A 17,839-nucleotide genomic window follows, 5' to 3' on the forward strand; every position below is an offset into this window, starting at 1 on the left:
GCGGTGTCACCCCCTCCAGTGCCATCTCCCCCTCGTGCCCTCCCAGTGCCACCCATGCAGGGCGGCACCGTCCCCGGTGCCACCGGGATCGCCGGGATCGCCGGGATAACCAGTAACCGGGGGGGGAGAGGTTCAGGGGGTGACCCCGGGGGTCCCTCCCGCGGGGTAATGAACAACTCGCCCCGGGCCACCCCCCCCGGGTCCCCCCGGCCCCGCTCGGGACCCCCCGCGCAGCCGCGTCACCGCCTGCGTCACCGGGTTAATGGTGGCCCTCGTGTCCCCCGGGGGTCAGGGCGGCCTGGGGGGGGTCGGGGCGCCCCGGGGCCGTGGGGGGGGACTGGGGGAGGGGTCGGTCCCTGCGTGTCCCCTCCCCCTGTACCCCGCCCGGGACTCCCCGCCCGGTGCCGCCCGCCCGCGGGGCCGTTCCTGGAAGCCCCGAAGGGACGGGACGGACGGGACGGGCGGGACGGGCGGGTCTGGCCCCACATTGCTCAACCCCCACCGCCCCCCCCGGCCCTCCCGACACCCCCGGGGCTTTCCAGAAATCGGCCCCGGCTTCCCCGCAAGCGAATTCCCCAAACGGCCCCGAGCGGGAAGAGCCCGCGGAGCGGGGGGGGGGGGCCGGTGGAACTGGGAACACTGCGGGTGCTGGGAGGGACTGGGGGGACTGGGAGGCTGTGGGAGACTGGAGAGATTGGGGGGCACTGGGGGAACCTGGGGACTGAGGGCAGTGGGGGGCACCGGGGGAACTGGGGGGCACTGGGGGAACTGGAGAGATGGGACGCGGGGGGAACTGGGGGGATGGGACGCTGGGGGAACTGGGGGAACTGGGGAGATGGGACGCTGGCAGGGACTGAGGGACAGTCCCAGGGGAGGCTGTGGGACAGTGGCAGGAGAGGTGGAATAGGGGCACGGGGGAGACTGGGAGCACTGGGGGCACCGAGGGGCTGAGGATTGGGGGGCACTGGGGGTACTGGTGGGACTGGAGGCACTGGGGAGACCGGGGGAACTGGGAGGGCTGTGGGCACTGTGGAAACTGGGAACACAGGAGAGACTGGGAGGACTGGGGGACACGGCAGGGACTGGGAATACCGGCGGCACTGGGGAGCACTGGGGGGCACTGGGAGTACTGGAAGCAGTGGGAGCGCCAGGCTGGGTGCTGTGGGAGCACTGGGGGGAAATGGGAGCACTGGAAGGCACTGGGGGCACTGGGAGCACTGGAGGACTTCTAGGGGAGGCACTGGGGGGCACTGGGAGCACTGGGAGTGGCACTGGGGGAGGCACTGGGGGGCACTGGGAGCACTGGGGGAGGTGCTGGGGGCCATTGGGAGCACTGGGAGGGGCACTGGGGGAGGTGCTGGGGGGGTACTGGGAGCACTGGGAGGGGCACTGGGAGCACTGGGAGCGCTGGGAGGGGCCCTGGGAGCACTGGGGGAGGTGCTGGGAGCACTGGAGGGGCACTGGGGAGCACTGGGAGCGGCACTGGGAGCACTGGAGGGGCACTGGGCGGCACTGGGAGCACTGGGAGCGGCACTGGGAGCACTGGGAGCGGCACTGGGAGCACTGGGAGCGGCACTGGGAGCAGCACTGGGAGCACTGGGAGCGGCACTGGGAGCGGCACTGGGAGCACTGGGAGCGGCACTGGGAGCACTGGAGGGGCACTGGGAGCACTGGGAGTGGCACTGGGCCGACAGGGGGCGCTCTGAGCTCGGTGGGGGGAGGGGAAGGTTCACCCCGCAGGCAGGCTGCGTGTGACGTCACAGCCCCGCGCCGCACGCTGCTGCCATGGCGGCGGCCGAGGAGGAGGAGGCCGCGGTTCCGCCGCAGAAGCGCTTCTACCGACAGCGCGCGCACTCCAACCCGCTGGCCGACCACACCCTGCGGTAGTGAGTGCGGGGACCCCCGGGAGCCGCCCGGGACTCGCCTGATACCCGCCCGGAACCCCCTCCCCGGTACCACCCGGGCCGGGATCCGGCACCGCCCCGCGCCCCCGTCGAGACCCCCGGGACCCCCAGCATGGAACCCGGCCGTCCCCAGGAACACCCGGGCTGGATCCCCCTCGCTCCCCATCCCCTCCCGGTCACTCCGCCCCTCCCTCCCTCCCCCGCCCTTGTGTCCCCCCGGGTGCCCCCGGTGCCCCCGGTGCCCCCGCTCCGGTTGCCAGGCAGTAACCGCCCCGCGCTGCCCGCAGCCCCTCCCGCCCTCAGGACATGGACTGGGCCTCGCTGTTCCCGACCTTTTTTCCGCCCGACGCCCCCCCCGGGACCCCCCCGGCCCGCGTGGAGTTCGCAGACGTGGGGTGCGGCTACGGGGGGCTGCTGGGTGAGCACGGGGGGCTTGGGGAGGGCACCGGGCGGGGGCAGCGGGGGCCGGGGATGGGCCGGGGGTGCCGGGGGGGTCTCTCTGACCGCGCTGCCCCCGCAGTGGCGCTGGCGGAGCGGTTCCCGCAGACGCTGTCGCTGGGGCTGGAGCTGCGGGGGAAGGTGGCCGCGTTCACCCGCGCGCGGATCCGGGCGCTGCGGGCGGCGCAGCCCGGCCGCTTCGGCAACGTGGCCTGCGTGAGGGGCAACGCCATGAAACACCTGCCCCACTTCTTCCGCAGGGCACAGGTGGGACCCCGAGACTCCCCCCCCCCCCCCCCCCCCAAAACCCACAACACCCCCAGCACCCCTGGAAATTTCTGTGTCCTCTGAACCTGCCCCGAGACCCCCAAAACCCAGGGACCTCTCTGGGACTCCCCAAAACCCACAACCCCCCCTCCCAGTACCCCTAGAAACTTCCATGTTGTCTGAACCCCCTCTGAGACCCCCCCCAAAACCCTTGGGAACCCCTGGAACACCTGCCCTGCTTCTACCACAGGGCCCAGTTGAGACCCCTGGGACTCCCCAAAATGCCTCAACCACCCACTGAGCACCCCCCTCCCCGGGGACACCCCTTAGCCCCCAGGACCCCTCTGGGACTCCCCAGCACCCCACAGCATCCCTGGGGACCCTCAAGACCCCCCTCCAGCCCCCCCAGCACCCCACAGCATCCCTGGGGACCCTCAAGACCCCCCTCCAGCACCCCCAGGACCCCACAGCATCCCTGGGGACCCTCAGGACCCCCCTCCAGCACCCCCAGCACCCCACAGCATCCCTGGGGACCCTCAGGACCCCCCTCCAGCCCCCCCAGGACAGCCCCCCCCCCCTGCACATCCCGGCTGCTTTCCCATGGGACCCCCCCAGGCCCCAACCTGCACTCCCCACATGGGGTCTGGGAGGGTCGGTGCCGGTGGGGTGCTGACCCCCTTGCCCCCCCCCTTGCCCCCCCAGCTCTCCAAGCTGTTTTTCCTGTTTCCTGACCCCCATTTCAAGCGCACGAAGCACAAGTGGAGAATCATCAGCCCCGCCATGCTGGCGGAGTACGGCTACGTGCTGCGCCCCGGGGTGAGTCCCCGAACCCCCAGGGGTCCCCGAAACTTCCTGACCCCCCCCAGAACCCCCTGACACCCCCAGGGCTCCTCCCCAAGCCCCCATGTCCCCACACTGCTGGTAGAGTGCAGCCCCTGGGGAAGGCCCCTGTCTCCCCCTGGGGGTCCCCAATTCCCCCTGACCCTCCCCAATTCCCCCTGACCCCCCCCAATTCCCCCTGACCCTCCCCAGTGCCCTCAGGGATCCCCAAATCCCCCAGGATCCTCTGGGATTGTTGGGGAGGAGGGGGCTCCAGCCCTTCTGGGAGTGGGGGGGGTTTGGGGTGTCCCTGATTTTGGAGTCCCCCAGAGCCCGGTGTACCCGGAGGGGGGTTGGGGTGTCACGGTGTTTTTGGGGTGCCCAGGGCCTGGTGTACACGGTGACAGATGTGCCTGAGCTGCACCAGTGGATGCTGCAGCATTTTGGGGAGCACCCCCTGTTTGAGCCCCTGCCCCCTGCCCAGCTGGTGAGAGCAACTGGGGGGCACTGGGGCAACTGGGGGGCGCTGGGGGCTGGTGAAGGGGGCACTGGGGGGTGTCGAAGACACTGTGATTGACTGGGGGGAACTGGGGGAGCACTGGGGGGGGCAACTGGGGGCACAGGAGTGTATGGGGGGGCACTGGGGGTCAATGGATGACTGACTGGGGGTCGCGGGGTGGCACTGGGGCACAAGGGGAGATCACACAGGGGTCACTGGAGGGGCCACCTGGGGCTCACTGAGGAGGTCTCTGGTGTCCCCGCGGTGTCCCCGGTGTCACCGGCACCCCCCTCCCCCGCCCCGTGCAGGCCGCGGACCCGCTGGTGCCGCTGCTGCCGTCGGTGACCGAGGAGGGACAAAGGGCCCGGCGCGCCGGGCGCCCGCCCTGCTCCGCCGTGTTCCGCCGCCGCCCCGACCCCCCCCCGGCGGGGCCCTGACCTGCGGGGGGGGCCGGACCCCTCCCGTCACAGCCCCCTTTTGTAATAAAGCCACAAAGTGTCCCCGAGTCTGCTCAGTGTCCCGCAGACCCCTGCCCGAGGAGGGGGGTGTCACCTGCCCCTCCCCCAGCCCGCGGACACTGCCGGGAATTGCCCCTTCCACCCCAAAAATGCGGAGGTTGGGGCCGGTTCCTGCCTCAGTTTCCCCATCGCAGAAAACCCCCCGGGGGGGTGGGGGACGCGGTGACATCCCGGCGCACAGCCGGGGCTTTCCAGCGGCTCTTTTCCGGTGCTGGAAGGCGGAAATTCCCGGGAATCCGGTACTGGGGCGGGGGGGCAGCCCTGTGTCCCCCCCCGTACCCCCCAACGGGAGCTGGCATGGGACCAACCCCTCCCCCGGGACTGGGAACACTGGTGGAACTGGGAGTGGGGCACACGGGGCTGCTGCGTGTCCCCCCTCCCGGGCACTGTCCCCTTCCGCCGTGGGGACAGGCACCCCCCGACCCCTCCCAAAATATCCCCCCGCCCAGTTTGGGGGTGCAGGGTCCGTGTGTGACTGGGGGTGGTTCTGGGGAGGCCGCGTCCGTGTGTCCCCGGGGGGGTTTGGGGGCTCCGTGTGTCCCCAGGGGGGGGAGTTGTGGGGTCCATGTGTCCCCGGGGGGGGGGTTTGGGGGGTCCGTGTGTCCCCGGGGGAGTTTGGGGTGGGGGGTCCGTGTGTCCCCGGGGGAGTTTGGGGGGGTCCGTGTGTCCCCGGGGGGGGGTGGTTTTGGGGGGGGTCCGTGTGTCCCCGGGGGAGTTTGGGGTGGGGGGTCCGTGTGTCCCCGGGGGAGTTTGGGGGGGTCCGTGTGTCCCCGGGGGGGGGGTGGTTTTGGGGGGGTCCGTGTGTCCCCGGGTGGTTTTGTGGACGTCCGTGTGTCCCCGGGGGGTGGTTTTGGGGGGTCCGGGTGTCCCCGGGTGGTTTTGGGGGGTCCGGGTGTCCCCGGGGGGGGGGGGTTGGGGGGTCCGTGTGTCCCCGGGGGGGTGGTTTTGTGGGGTCCGTGTATCCCCAGGGGGATTTGGGGGTCCGTGTATCCCCGGGGGGGTGGTTTTGTGGGGTCCGTGTGTCCCCGGGGGTGGTTTTGTGGGGGTCCGTGTGTCCCCGGGTGGTTTTGTGGGGGTCCGTGTATCCCCGGGTGGTTTTGTGGGGTCCGTGTGTCCCCGGGGGGGGTTTTGGGGGGTCCGTGTATCCCCGGGTGGTTTTGTGGGGGTCCGTGTATCCCCGGGGTGGTTTTGGGGGGTCCGGGTGTCCCCGGGTGTTTTTGGGGGGCTCGGGGCCGTTCGCGCCCCCGGTTTCGCGCTCTCGTGCGCGCGCTCCGGGCCCCGCCCACACCGCGCGCTGATTGGTCCGAGGACCCCGCTATGCAAATCAACCAGCGGGGGGCGGGAGGGGCTCCGTGCCCGGGGGCGTGGCTTAGCGCGAGGGGGCGTGGTCTGACTCCCGGTTTGGCGTTGTGGGCGGGGCTAAGGCCGGGGGGCGTGTCTACAGCGGAGGGGGCGTGGCCTTGCCGGGTGCACGTGGGCGCTATAAATGCCCGGCCCGGGGCCCCCCCCGCAGTCGAGGCTCGGCCTCGCTCCCCCCCCTCGATTCCCACCGGGTCCCCCCGAGTCCTCCGAGTCCTCCGGTGCCGCCCGTGGCCCCCCGGGCACTTTCCCCCACTCTCCCGCCTCCCCTGGTGTCACCGCTGCCCTCCCCCCGTGCCCCCGGTGCCGCTCGAGCCCCCGGTGACTCGCCATGGCCCCCAGCCTGCGCCTGCCCGCCCGGGCCGCCCTGCTGTCCCACTCCCTGCCCGAGCCGAGGGTCCCCCGGGGTCCCCCAGTCCCCCCTGATCCCTCTCTACAGCCCCGCACCCCACACCCCCGCGGCCCCCCGGAGTCCTCCCGCCCCCGGGGCTTGGCCGAGATGCCGGGGCCGAGCTCCACCGCCTTCATCTTCGAGCTGCTGTGCCGAGGAGGGGTGCGGAGGCTGCATGAGATGCAGGTAAATGGGGCTGGGGGCACCGGGAACCCCGGGGTCTCTGACCTGGGGCTTGGAGGGAGTAGGGGAACCCTGATCCCTCCGCTCTGGAGCCTGGGTGGGGGGCGTCAGGATCCTGGTCCCGCTGTCCTGGGATATGGGGGAGATGGGGGGACACATCTGTCACGGTCCTGGCTTGGAGGGGACAGCGCGTACCTCAGTGCCACCACCCCGAGTCTTGGAGGGGACTGGAGGGACCGTGGTCCCCCCACCTGGGGGCGCGGAGGGGAGGGGGGAAGGACACTGATCTTTGTCCCCGGGGCTGGGTGGGGTTGGGAGACCCCAAACTGGTCCCCAGGACTCGTGGGGGATGGTACCGAGACCCCGATCTGGTCCGCGGGGCTGGGCAGGGGCGAGACCAGCCCGGGCTCGGTGGGTGCTGGGACCTGGCAGGGCGGGGGGAGCAGCGGCACCGGGGACGGGGCCACTCCCAGGTGGACAGTGGCGCCCAAGACCAGGTCACCCTCGGGGGGTCACAGCAGGTCTGGGACCACGGGGACGCTGGGACCTCCCCCTGAGCTGCAGCTGCTCCTGTCGCATCCCCTGCGGCAGCGGGTACCGGCCCCCTCCCCCCGCGGTGCGACTCCCGGTGACCCCGATCCCCCCTTAGCCCAGCCTGGGTGCTGGTCCCAGTTCAGGACAGGGTGGGGGGCTGTTTGGGCTGGTCTGACCCCCTGTGTTCCCCACGAAGACAGCCCGGTGCCGGTTCGGGCCGGTGTGACCCCCCCGTGTCCCCCCGGTTCCTGCCCGGTGCCGGTTCGGGCCGGTGTGATTCTCCCGTGTACCCCGCGGTTCCTGCCCGGTGCCGGTTCGGGCCGGCGTGACCCCCCCGTGTCCCCCCGGTTCCTGCCCGGTGCCGGTTCGGACCGGTGTGACCACCCCGTGTGCCCCCCGGTGCCGGTTCGGGCCGGCGTGACCCCCCCGTGTCCCCCCGGTTCCTGCCCGGTGCCGGTTCGGGCCGGTGTGACCACCCCGTGTGCCCCCCGGTGCCGGTTCGGGCCGGTGTGATTCCCCCGTGTGCCCCGCGGTTCCTGCCCGGTCCCGGTTCGCTCCGGTGTGACCCCCCCGTGTCCCCCCAGGTTCACGGGCGGTCCCGGTTCGGACCGGTGTGATTCCCCCGTGTATCCCCCGGTTCCTGCCCGGTGCCGGTTCGGGCCGGTGTGATTCTCCCGTGTACCCCGCGGTTCCTGCCCGGTGCCGGTTCGCTCCGGTGTGACCCCCGCGTGTCCCCGCAGGTTCACGGGCGGTGCCGGTTCGGGCCGCTCTGGAAGGCCCGGTTCGGGCCGGTGCTCACGGTGCACGTGGCCGACCCGGCGCTCGTGGCTCAGGTGCTGCGGCAGGAGGGGCCCGAGCCCAGCCGCGCCCTGAGCTGCCCCTGGAAGGAGCACCGGAGCCTCCGGGGGGTCCCGGGGGGGCTCCTCACCCTGTGAGTGCACGGAGGGGTCACTCGTGTGGGGGCTGATCCTGGGGGGACCGGGGGCCGCCCGGGGGGGTCTTTGGGCGGGGGTTGGGGTTTGGAGCCTTGGCGTGGGGGGCTGCATGTGGGATTTGGGGGTGGGGGGGGGGGTCACACGAGGAGCTGTGTCACGAGGGGGGGGAGGGCCGCACCCCAGGGCTCCCCCTGAGCTGGGGGTGTCGGTACCCCCAGGGGCCTTGGCTCCCCCCACGCCCGTTCCGGGAAGGGCCCGTGGGGTGCGGGGGGGCCCGGGGTGACTCAGGCGTGATTCAGCCCCCCTACCCCTCCTCCTGCCCCCCCTGCCCCCCACACCCCCACGCAGGATGTGAGTAACTGCCCGGGGGGAGCCCGGCCCCGCGTGGGCAGGGGGAGGGACCCCAAACCCCTGCCCAGCCCCCACCGTGGGCACGGGGACCCGGTGGCTCTCACAGGTGCCCCTGATCACACCTGGGGGGGGCCCTGGCACTGCCCCGTGGGGGGACCATGTCCCCTGTGTCCCAGCTGTGTCCCCTGTGCCCCCCCCATGTCCGGCCTGTGCCCCTCATGTGCCCATTCCCCGCCCCTCATTTCCCCCGTGCCCATCCCCCCCCCCATGTCCCCACTCAAGTCTCCGGTACCCGCCGTGTCCCTGTCCCTCACCCTGTGCGTGTGCCTGACCCCCGCCCGTGTCCTGGCGTCCCCCGTGTCCTCTTCCCCCACCCGTCACCCCCCGTCCCCCATGTCCCTGTCCCTCCCCGTGTCCTTGTCCACCCTGTTTCTGCTTGTCCCCTCATGCCCTGTCCCCCGTGTCCCTGCCATGTCCCTGTCCTTCACCCACGTCCCCATGTCCCTGTCCCCCCCACCTGTGTCGCCTGTGTCCTCCCGGCTCCCCATATGACCCGCGTCCCCATCCCCATCCACGTCCCAATGTCCCTGTTCCCCCTCTTCCCATGTGTTCCCATGTCCCCACGGTCCCTCCATGCCCGGTGTCACCTCTGTCCCCATCCCCCCCCCACATCCTCTGTCCTCCACCCATCTCTGTCCCCCGTGTCCCCCTGTCCCTGTTCCCCACACACGTCCTCACGTCCTCCCCATGTCCCCACCCCGTGCCGTGTCCCTTGTCCCCCGTGCCCCTCCTGTCCCCGCGCCCCCCGTGACGCGTGTCCCCGTCCCCAGGGAGGGCGAGGCGTGGCGGGGGTCGCGGCGGGTGCTGGCGCGGGGGCTGCTGAGCCCGGGGGCGGCCAAGGCCTTCGCGGGGCCCGTGGCCACTGCGGTGGCCGAGCTGGTGGCGCGGCTGCAGCGGCTGCGGCGGCAGCACCCGCAGGGGATCGTCCCCGACATCGGCATCGAGTTCAACCGCTTCGGCCTCGAGGGTGAGAGGGGACCCCAGAGGGGGATGGGGCACCCCAAAGGGCTGTGACCCCCACAGGGACCCCCCGCACCCCCCCAAGGGACACCCCAGGGCTCCCCAGGTCCCCCACCAGGACTCCCTGTGTCCCCCAAGTCTCCAGGGCACCTTCTGTCCCTCAGTGTCCCCAGGGACTCTGGGATCCCCCCTCAGTGTCCCCAGGGTTCCCAGTGTCCCCACATCCCCCCATCCCCAGGGTTCCCTCCATCACCGATGTCCCCACGTCCCAAACGTCCCCCGTGCCCCACAGCCATCTCCTGGGTGCTGTTCTCCTCCCGCCTGGGCTGCCTGGAGGACACCGGCGAGGCCACCGAGGGTGTGATCCGGAGCGTGGGGGAGGTGCTGGCACTGACGCTGGTGACAATGGCACTGCCCCGTCCCCTCCTGCGCCTCAACCCTGCGCCCTGGGACGCCTTCTGCCGCGCCTGGGATCAGCTCTTCGCCTTCGGTGAGGGGACACGGGGACAGGGAGGACAGGGGCTCACGGGGGACACCATGAGGATGTCCCACGGGGACACCAGGACATCATACCCTGCATATCGTACACACACGGGGACATCCCGCAGGGATACGGGGATGTCCCGTGGCCACGGTGCCACTGCTGCTCACGTGGGGCACACGGGGACGCTGGGAGCGATCACAGGGACATGGGGGCGTCCCAGGGCATTGGTGACGCACATGTTCACCTTTGGCGAGGGGACACTGCAGGGACACGAGGACATCCAAGGGACACAGAGTCACCCCGTGGGGTCACAGGGATGTCCCATGACCGTGGTGACAGTCCCACACCATCATCCTCCGCAGCCAAGGGACACATTGGTGGGATGTGGCTGTGGTGACACTGACAGGGCGTTGTCCCCACCCAAGGGACCTGGGGACAATGCATGGCCACGGTGGCACTGACGGGGTGTTGTTGTCCCCAGCCAAGGGACACGTGGACCGGCGCGTGGCCGCGGTGGCTGCGCAGGGGCCGCTGGCCAAGGGGGACATGTGTGTCACCGACCTGCTGGCCCGGGAGCGCGTCCCTATCAGCAGCATCTACGGCAACGTCTCCGAGCTGCTGCTGGCCGGGGTGGACACGGTGAGGGGGGTGACACTGGGGTGTCCCTGTTGTCACCGTGGGTCCCACTGATGCCACCATGTCCCCTCCGTGCCCAGGTCGCCAGCACGCTGGCCTGGAGCCTGTACGAGCTGGCGCGGAACCCAGGGGCGCAGGCGGCCCTGCACCGCGAGCTGGTGGCGGCCACGGCCACCAACGGTACCACCAACAGTGACGGTGCCACCACCGACAGTGCCACTGCTGCTGCCACCGCCACCGCACTGGGACGGCTGCCGCTGCTGCGCGCTGTGGTGAAGGAGACCCTCAGGTGACAGGGACATGGGGATGGGGACATGGGGGTGGGGACATGGGACAGGGGACCAGGGATGATGAGGAGACATGGGAAGGAAATGGGGATGGGGACATGGGACAGGGGGAGAGGGATTGGGATGTGGGGACGGGAAGGGGACAGGAGCACAGAGATGGGTACAGGGATGGAGACGGGAACGGGGACACAGACAGGACATGGGGACAGGTGGGCAGAGGTGAGGGACACCGGGATGGGAACGGGAACAGGGATGGGATAAGGATGGGGATGGATGGGGACAGGGACAGGACAGGGATGGGGATGGAGATAGGAGGAGTCTGGGGATAAAACAGGGACAGGATGGGGGCAGGGGTGGGGAGGAGGACGAGGACAGGGAGGTGACGCCCCGGTGTCCTCCCCGCAGGCTGTACCCGGTCATCCCGGCCAACGCCCGCGTTGTCCCCGACCGCGACATCCGCGTCGGCAACTACCTGCTGCCACGCCAGGTGAGCTGGGGGGACACCCCACACCCCAGCTGTGTCCCCGAGGTGTCCCCGGGGTGTCCCTGCTGACCCCCATGTCCCTGCAGACCCTCATCACCCTCTGCCACTACGCCACATCCCGCGACAGCCGCTTCTTCCCAGTGCCCAACGCCTTCCGTCCGGAGCGCTGGCTGCGCCACAGGGACACCGGTGACGCGCCCGGGGACCCCGGGGACACTCCTGGGCACCCCCCTGGCACCGGGCACCCCTTTGCCTCTCTGCCCTTTGGCCTCGGCCCGCGCAGCTGCGTCGGGCGCCGCTTGGCCGAGCTGCAGCTGCACATGGCGCTGGCGCAGGTGGGTGTCCCCGCGTCCTCACGGTGTCCCCACGTCCCCACGGTGTCCCCATCGCGTCGCTCACCCGTCCCTGCTCCCCCAGATCCTGCTGCGGTTCGAGGTGCAGCCGGAGCCCGAGGGGGGCCACGTGCGCCCCATGACCCGCACCCTGCTCGCCCCCGCCGCCCCCATCGGCCTGCGCTTCCTCGAGCGGTGACACTGGGGACGCCGAGGACACTGAGGACACCGGAGGCTTCGGAGGCATGAGGACACCGGGGACACCAGGGACGGCGGGGAGACCTTGACGCTGGTGGTGACTTCACCACCAGCGATGATGACACTGACCCCTTGGTGTGGTGGCCTTGGTGGCCTTGACTTCAGCGGTGGCTTTGACACCGTAGTGTCCCCAATGTCACCACAGCCCTGACCCTGTGGTGACCCTTGACCGTGGCCTTGACCCCACAGTGACACTGACCTTGGCAGTAGCCCCAACCCCATGGTGGCCCTGACCGTGTGGTGACATTGACCCCAAGGTGTCCCCAACCCCAAAGTAACCCCAACCCTGGGTGGTGGCCGTGACTCCTCGGTGGCCCTGACCCCACGGTGTCCCCAGCCCTGCCGTGTCCTCCCCATCCCACACCCCCCGGGATTTGGGGGTTATTTATTGGCCAATAAAGAGATTTTGGTGCTGCTGGAGCTCCTGTCCCACCCCCCGTGACTCAACCCCCAGGCTGGGGATGGGGGGGACCCGCCCCGACCTGCCCAGGTGCGCCCGGGGGTGACGTGGCCCCGCAGGGGGGTGGGGGGAGCACAGCCCCCTCCCCACGGTGAGGGGGGGTGCCCTGAGAGCCCCCTGGGGGGGGAGGGGCCACGGCCCGAGCAGGGCTGCAGTGCCCAAGGGACCCCCGGGACCCCCACGATGCCCAGGGTGGGGTGATGGGTGACCCCCCCCCCCCCGGGGCGTGTCGGGGGAACCCTCGGTGCCCGGTGGGGTTTAACCCAGTCGGTGCCACCCACGGTGGGGGGCGGGGAGGGGGGGGCAATGTCCCAGGTGGGGGTGGGGCTGACGTCAGCACCGGGGACTCTGGACCCTCGTGGGGACCCTGGGGCAGCCGAGCGCGGTGACCCCCCCGTGCCCCTCCCCCAGGTGACAGCGGGAGCAGGTGAGCAGCAGGAGGAGGAGGGGAGGTTCCCTCGGTCGGGACAATCGCGACAGGGCTCACCTGGGCACCCCCAAAGGCCCCGTGGGCGCTGCGCACCCCGGCCGCTGTCACCTGGGCAGGGTGGTGGCACCGGGGACGGACCCGGTGCGGGGCGGGGGGCGAACCGGGGGGCAAACAGGGCGGGGGGGGCGGGGGGGCAGGTGAGGGTGGGGCCCATCCTGGAGCCGCCCCCGAGCCCCCGGGAACCACGGGGGGGGGGGGAGGGAGGGGACCGGAGTGACCTCAGGTGAGGGAACCTTCTGGAACCGGACCGGTGAGTGCCGGGGGGGACCTGGGGGCGTTGGAGACCCCTGAGCCGGGGGGGCGGGGGCGGGGCGAGAGGGGAGGGGGCCGTGGCCATCAGGTGGGGGGGGGGTCCTGCCTTCTGGGGCCCCCCCCGCCCCGCTGCTCCCGCCACGGCCGCGGGTTCGAGCCCGGCCCGGGCGCTGCCCCTCCCCCCCCGTCCCGGGGGTTCTCGGGGGGTCCCCTCGCCCCTCCCCCCGCCCCGCCCCTCCCCCCCGGCCCTTCCGCCCGCCCCTCCCGCCTGTTCCGGCGCCCCCGCCCCTCCCCCCTGCCCCGCGCGCCGCCCGGTGAGTTCCGGGGTCCCCCCGGCGCGCGCGGGACCCCCCCCAACTTTGGCACCTCCCCCCCTCCAACCCCGGGGGGGCCCCCGCGGGTCGGGGGGCAGGGGCAGCGCCCAGGGGTCGCGGGGGGCTGAGGGTGGCTGGTTTGGGGGGGGCTGGGGGGGTCCCAGTGGTTGTGCGGGGTTGGGGGGGGTCGGGGAGCGCTGGTTTGGGGGTGCAGGGTTGGGGGGGGGGGGGTCTGACCTGTGCTGGGCACCGGAGAGAGCTGGGGGCTTTGGGGTGAGGAGAGGGCACCGGGTGGGCACCGAGGAGAGATGGGGGATTTGGGATGCAGGGCTGGGGGCCGTGGGGTGCTGGGGAGGGGGAGTCCCTCCCTGTGGGGTGCTGGGGGCACACTGGGATGCCAGGAGGTGTGAGGGGCTGGAGGGTGCCGGGGTCTCACTGCGGGGTTTGGGCACCCCAGGAGGGGGGTGCGGGGTGCTGGGGCGGGGGGGATGTCGGTTTTGGGGTGTCCCTGAGGGTCCCTCCCCCCCCGGATGGCGCAGGAGGTGTGGGGGGCTGGGGGCTGAAGGGTGCCGGACACCCCAGGATGGCGCGGTTTGGTGCGGGGTGTTGGGGGGGGGATGTCGGGTTTCGGGGTGTCCCTGAGGGTCTCGCCCCCCAGGATGGCGCCGTGGGGTGCTGGGGGGATGGATGTCGGTTTCGGGGTGTCCCTGAGGGTCCCGGCCCCCCCCAGGATGGCGCAGGAGGTGCAGTACGAGCCGGTGGCCGAGCTGGGCGTGGGCGCGCACGGCGCCGTGTTCAAGGCTCGGGACCGGCTGAGCGGGCGCTTCGTGGCGCTCAAGAACGTGCGGGTGCCCACGGGGGGGGCCGGGCTGCCCCCCAGCACCGTGCGCGAGGTGGCCCTGCTGCGGCGCCTCGAGCACCTCGAGCACCCCAACATCGTCCGGTGAGAGCCGGAGCTGCCCCGCGGCACCGCCGCTCCGGTCACCCCATGGGGCAGCGGGGAGGGGGGCACCGGGGCAGGGATGGGGGGTACCGGGGCAGGGATGGGGGTCCCAGGGCAGGGATGGGGGTCTCGGGGCAGGGATGGGGGTCCCGGGGCAGGAATGGGGGGTACCAGGGCAGGGATGGGGGGTCCCAGGGCAGGGAAGGGGTCCTAGGGCAGGGATGGGGGTCCCAGAGCAGGGATGGGATCCCGGGGCAGGGATGGGGGTCCCAGAGCAGGAATGGGGGTCTCAGGGCAGGGATGGGGGTCCCAGGAGAGCAGGGATGGGGAGTACCAGGGCAGGGAAGGGAGTCCCAGGTGAGTGATGGGGTCCCAGGGCAGGGATGGGGGGTCCCAGGTGAGCGGTGGGGTCCCAGAGCAGGGATAGGGGATCCCAGGGCAGGGATGGGGGTCCCAGGTGAGTGATGGGGTCCCAGGGCAGGAATGGGGGTCCCGGGGCAGGGATGGGGTTCCCAGGGCAGGGATGGGGGTCCCAGGTGAGTGATGGGGTCCCGGGGCAGGGATGAGGGTCCCAGGTGAGTGATGGGGTTCCCAGAGTAGGGATGGGGGTCCCGGGGCAGGAATGGGGGTCCCAGGTGAGTGATGGGGTTCCCAGGGCAGGGATGGGGGTCCCAGGTGAGTGATGGGGTCCCAGGACAGAGAAGGGGGGCCCAGGGTTGATGGGGCTCCCAGGGCACAGCAGTGGGGGTGGGGAGCACCACTGTGGCTCGCAGAGCCACCCCCGCTGTCCCGCGGTCTCTGTCACACCCCACGGCCCCTGTCACATCTCCCCACGTCCCCCCCAGCCCGTCCCCGTCCCCGTGTCCCTGTCCCCAGGCTGATGGACGTGTCCCTGTCCCCAGGCTGATGGACGTGTGTGCCAGTGCCCGCACCCCGCACGAGGCCAAGGTCACGCTGGTGTTCGAGCACGTGGAGCAGGACCTGAAAACCTTCCTGGAGAAAGCGCCGGCGCCGGGGCTGCCCCCCGACACCATCAAGGTGGATGTGGGGGGGGTCCCGAGGCCCCGGGGGGTGCAGGGGGGGGTCGCTGAGCCCATGTCCTCCCCCCAGGACCTGATGCGGCAGTTCCTGCGCGCCCTGGACTTCCTGCACGCCCAGCGCATCGTCCACCGCGACCTCAAGCCCCAGAACGTGCTGGTGACCAGCGCGGGCCAGCTCAAGGTGGCCGATTTCGGGCTGGCCCGGATCTACAGCTGCCACATGGCCCTGACCCCTGTGGTGCGTCCGGGGGGGGCTGCGGGGTGCCGGGGGTCCCAGGTGGGATCGGGACTGGGAAGTCCTGGGAGTTTGGGGTCCCGGGTGGGGCCACACGGGGCTGGGTGTGGGTCCCGGTGGCCGTGGGTTGGGGTGGCGGTGACCCCCAGGAGCTGAGGGTCTTGGGTGGCCCTAGAGCCAGGTGGCCGTGGGAGCTGGGGGTCCCAGGTGGCATCAGGTGATGGTGGCCGTGACCCCCAGGAGCTGTGGGTCACAGGGTGACACTGTGGGGACGCTGTGGTACCACGCCCCTGAGGAATGGTCAGTGGGTCACTGCTGGGTGCTGTGGGTCCCGCGGTGGGTCACAGGGTGACACTGCGGTGACACTGTGGGGACACAGCGCTACCACACCCCCGAGGTGCTGCTCTGGGTGGGGGTCTGTGGGTGCCAGGGGGTCCCTGGTGACACTGTGGGTCCCACGGTGGGGGACAGGTGGTGACACTGTGGTACAGAGCCCCCGAGGTGCTGCTCCGGGCCGCCTACGCGTCCCCCGTGGACATGTGGAGCGTCGGGTGCATCTTCGCTGAGATGTTCCGCAGGAAGTGAGGGGACACCGGGGACACCGGGGGACACGGGGGAGGCACAGGCTGGGGGGGCACATGGGGGAACAAAGGGACATGGGGGGGACATCGGGTGGGGGGCATAGGAGGGAGAGATGGGGACACAGAGACACGGAGGGGACACAGGGTGAGGGGACACGCAGGGGAGACACAAGCACACAGACCCAGACACAGGGGACAAAGGGGGAGGATATGGGGTGGGGGACACAGGGACAGGGGGCACAAGGGGTGGGGGAAGCGAGGGGGCACATGAGGACACAGAACACAGGTTCCCACAGGATGGGGGACATGGCGGGGGACACGAGGACATGGCGGGGGACACAGGTTGGGGGGACATGGGGACACTCCTGGGGTCCCTCCGGCCGCCCCTCGCCGTGGGTGCCAGCGGCAGGGGGGTGTCCCCTGTGTCCCCACGCCAGCGGCACCCCCGTGTCCCCTGTCCCCCCCAGGCCGCTGTTCTGCGGGACGTCGGAGGCCGATCAGCTGGGGAAGATCTTCGAGTGTGTGGGGTGGGGGGCAAGGGGGAGCTGGGGGGGCTGAGAGGTGGGGGGCTGGGAGGTCCTGGTTTGGGGGGGCTGTCCCAGGGGGGAGAGGGGCTATGGGGGGTTGGGGCAGGGCTGGGCCAGGGCCCAAGGGGGGGTTTTGAGGGCTGGAATGGGGAGGGGGCACCTGGGGGTGGGGAGGGGGGGTTTGTGGGGGGATGAGCTGGGGGGTGCAAGCAGAGATTTCCCGGGGGGCTCCTATGGGGGGGGGCGGGGGGGGCTGTTCTGGGTGGGGTTCTGCGAGCAGGGGACCCATTTGGAGACCTGTTCTGGGGGGGGGGGGGGAAGGTCAGTTCAGGGCCCCCCTGATCCCCGTGCCCCCCCAGGCTGATCGGGCTGCCCCACGAGGACGAGTGGCCGCAGGACGTGGCCCTGCCCAGGGACGCCTTCGCCCCCTGCGCCCCCCGCGAGCCCCGGGGGGAGGTCCCCGAGCTGGGGGACAGCGGGGAGCAGCTGCTGCTGGTGAGGGGGAACACGAGGGGACATTGGTGGGGGGACAGCGTGGGGACACAGCTGCTGGTGCTGCTGGGGGGGGGAATGGGGACACCAGGGGAGGGGACATGCGGGGGGGGCACACGGGGTGGGACTAGGGACACCCCAGGAATGGGGACACGGGGGGGCACGGGGGTACTGTGTGTGAGTGCGACAGTCGGGGACACCTGGGGGGGACGTGATGGGGCCTCCCTGAGCTGTGCAGCCCCTTTGGGGTGGTACTGGGGGGGGGGGGGTCATAGTGCTGCCCCCCCCATGTCCCTGACACTGTCCCGTCCGGTGTCCCCCCCTCCCCCCCAGGCACTGCTGACCTTCAGCCCCCACAAGCGAATTTCGGCTCACGAGGCCCTGGGACACCGATACCTGCAGGGGGGGGACGAGGGGTGACACCCCCCCCACCCCCAAAAACACCCCTGAGCACCCCCCAGGGCGCTCGGACCTGCACGGTGGAACTGTGGGGTGACACCCCCCAAAAACACCCCCTAAGCCCCTCCCACTGGTCCTCGTGAGGGGGGGTGAGGGGTGTCCCCCCCCCCCCAAACACCCTGAACCCCCCCGGGGACAGCAGGACTGGGTTTGGGGGGAAACCCCCTTTACTGGGGTGGGGGGGGGTGTGGTTTTTGGGGTCCCCCGTTTGTCTGCCAATAAAGGGGAGTGGGCAGCACCCCCCCCAACCTGTGCGTCCTGTGTCACTGGGGGTGGCCGTGGGGGGGTCACTGCACCCCGGGGGGGCACCCCAGAATGACCCCGAGCCATGGTCAGTGTTGTGTGTT

At 71.6% G+C, this 17,839-nt stretch overlaps 3 protein-coding genes across 6 annotated transcripts; all 3 read left to right on the plus strand.

Annotated features, from left to right (window-relative positions):
• The first annotated feature begins 1,739 nt into the window (after positions 1 to 1,739).
• On the plus strand, positions 1,740 to 4,432 carry METTL1 (methyltransferase like 1). Its single transcript, XM_032093971.1, has 6 exons — positions 1,740 to 1,886; positions 2,192 to 2,322; positions 2,425 to 2,609; positions 3,312 to 3,425; positions 3,814 to 3,915; positions 4,236 to 4,432. Exons 1-6 carry the CDS (start codon positions 1,786 to 1,788, stop codon positions 4,362 to 4,364), a joined length of 762 nt encoding a protein of 253 aa, XP_031949862.1. The 5' UTR covers positions 1,740 to 1,785; the 3' UTR covers positions 4,365 to 4,432.
• A 1,385-nt stretch (positions 4,433 to 5,817) lies between these two features.
• On the plus strand, positions 5,818 to 12,119 carry LOC116436601 (25-hydroxyvitamin D-1 alpha hydroxylase, mitochondrial). Its single transcript, XM_032093825.1, has 9 exons — positions 5,818 to 6,381; positions 7,653 to 7,843; positions 9,029 to 9,225; positions 9,511 to 9,708; positions 10,184 to 10,341; positions 10,419 to 10,627; positions 11,031 to 11,112; positions 11,196 to 11,444; positions 11,527 to 12,119. The coding sequence occupies exons 1-9, from the start codon at positions 6,136 to 6,138 to the stop codon at positions 11,638 to 11,640; spliced, it is 1,644 nt and encodes a 547-aa protein (XP_031949716.1). The 5' UTR covers positions 5,818 to 6,135; the 3' UTR covers positions 11,641 to 12,119.
• Positions 12,120 to 12,824: 705 nt separating this feature from the next.
• CDK4 (cyclin dependent kinase 4) lies at positions 12,825 to 17,744 on the plus strand. 4 transcript variants are annotated; one of them, XM_032093957.1, is made up of 8 exons: positions 12,825 to 12,899; positions 13,946 to 14,158; positions 15,061 to 15,196; positions 15,269 to 15,436; positions 15,905 to 16,014; positions 16,482 to 16,541; positions 16,901 to 17,036; positions 17,367 to 17,744. In XM_032093957.1, exons 2-8 carry the CDS (start codon positions 13,947 to 13,949, stop codon positions 17,451 to 17,453), a joined length of 909 nt encoding a protein of 302 aa, XP_031949848.1. In that variant the 5' UTR covers positions 12,825 to 12,899; position 13,946; the 3' UTR covers positions 17,454 to 17,744. The 4 variants fall into 4 exon arrangements, with proteins under 4 accessions (XP_031949848.1, XP_031949849.1, XP_031949846.1 ...); XM_032093958.1 differs by lacking the exon at positions 12,825 to 12,899 and adding an exon at positions 13,172 to 13,215; XM_032093955.1 differs by lacking the exon at positions 12,825 to 12,899 and having other exon boundaries at positions 13,822 to 14,158.
• The last annotated feature ends 95 nt before the right edge of the window (positions 17,745 to 17,839 follow it).

This window comes from Corvus moneduloides, chromosome 30, assembly GCF_009650955.1.
Source record: "Corvus moneduloides isolate bCorMon1 chromosome 30, bCorMon1.pri, whole genome shotgun sequence".
In the NCBI taxonomy this organism is placed as follows: domain Eukaryota; kingdom Metazoa; phylum Chordata; class Aves; order Passeriformes; family Corvidae; genus Corvus; species Corvus moneduloides.

Coding starts and splice junctions, on each gene's coding strand:
- METTL1 (XM_032093971.1), top strand. CDS start 1,786: ATGGCGGCGGCCGAGGAGGAGGAGGCCGCGGTTCCGCCGCAGAAGCGC. Junction 2,323..2,424: donor CGGCTACGGGGGGCTGCTGG/GTGAGCACGGGG, acceptor CTGCCCCCGCAG/TGGCGCTGGCGGAGCGGTTC. Junction 3,916..4,235: donor CCCTGCCCCCTGCCCAGCTG/GTGAGAGCAACT, acceptor CGCCCCGTGCAG/GCCGCGGACCCGCTGGTGCC.
- LOC116436601 (XM_032093825.1), top strand. CDS start 6,136: ATGGCCCCCAGCCTGCGCCTGCCCGCCCGGGCCGCCCTGCTGTCCCAC. Junction 11,113..11,195: donor ACTACCTGCTGCCACGCCAG/GTGAGCTGGGGG, acceptor ATGTCCCTGCAG/ACCCTCATCACCCTCTGCCA. Junction 11,445..11,526: donor TGCACATGGCGCTGGCGCAG/GTGGGTGTCCCC, acceptor CTGCTCCCCCAG/ATCCTGCTGCGGTTCGAGGT.
- CDK4 (XM_032093955.1), top strand. CDS start 13,833: ATGTCGGGTTTCGGGGTGTCCCTGAGGGTCTCGCCCCCCAGGATGGCG. Junction 15,437..15,904: donor ACATGGCCCTGACCCCTGTG/GTGCGTCCGGGG, acceptor GGTGGGGGACAG/GTGGTGACACTGTGGTACAG. Junction 17,037..17,366: donor GCGGGGAGCAGCTGCTGCTG/GTGAGGGGGAAC, acceptor CCTCCCCCCCAG/GCACTGCTGACCTTCAGCCC.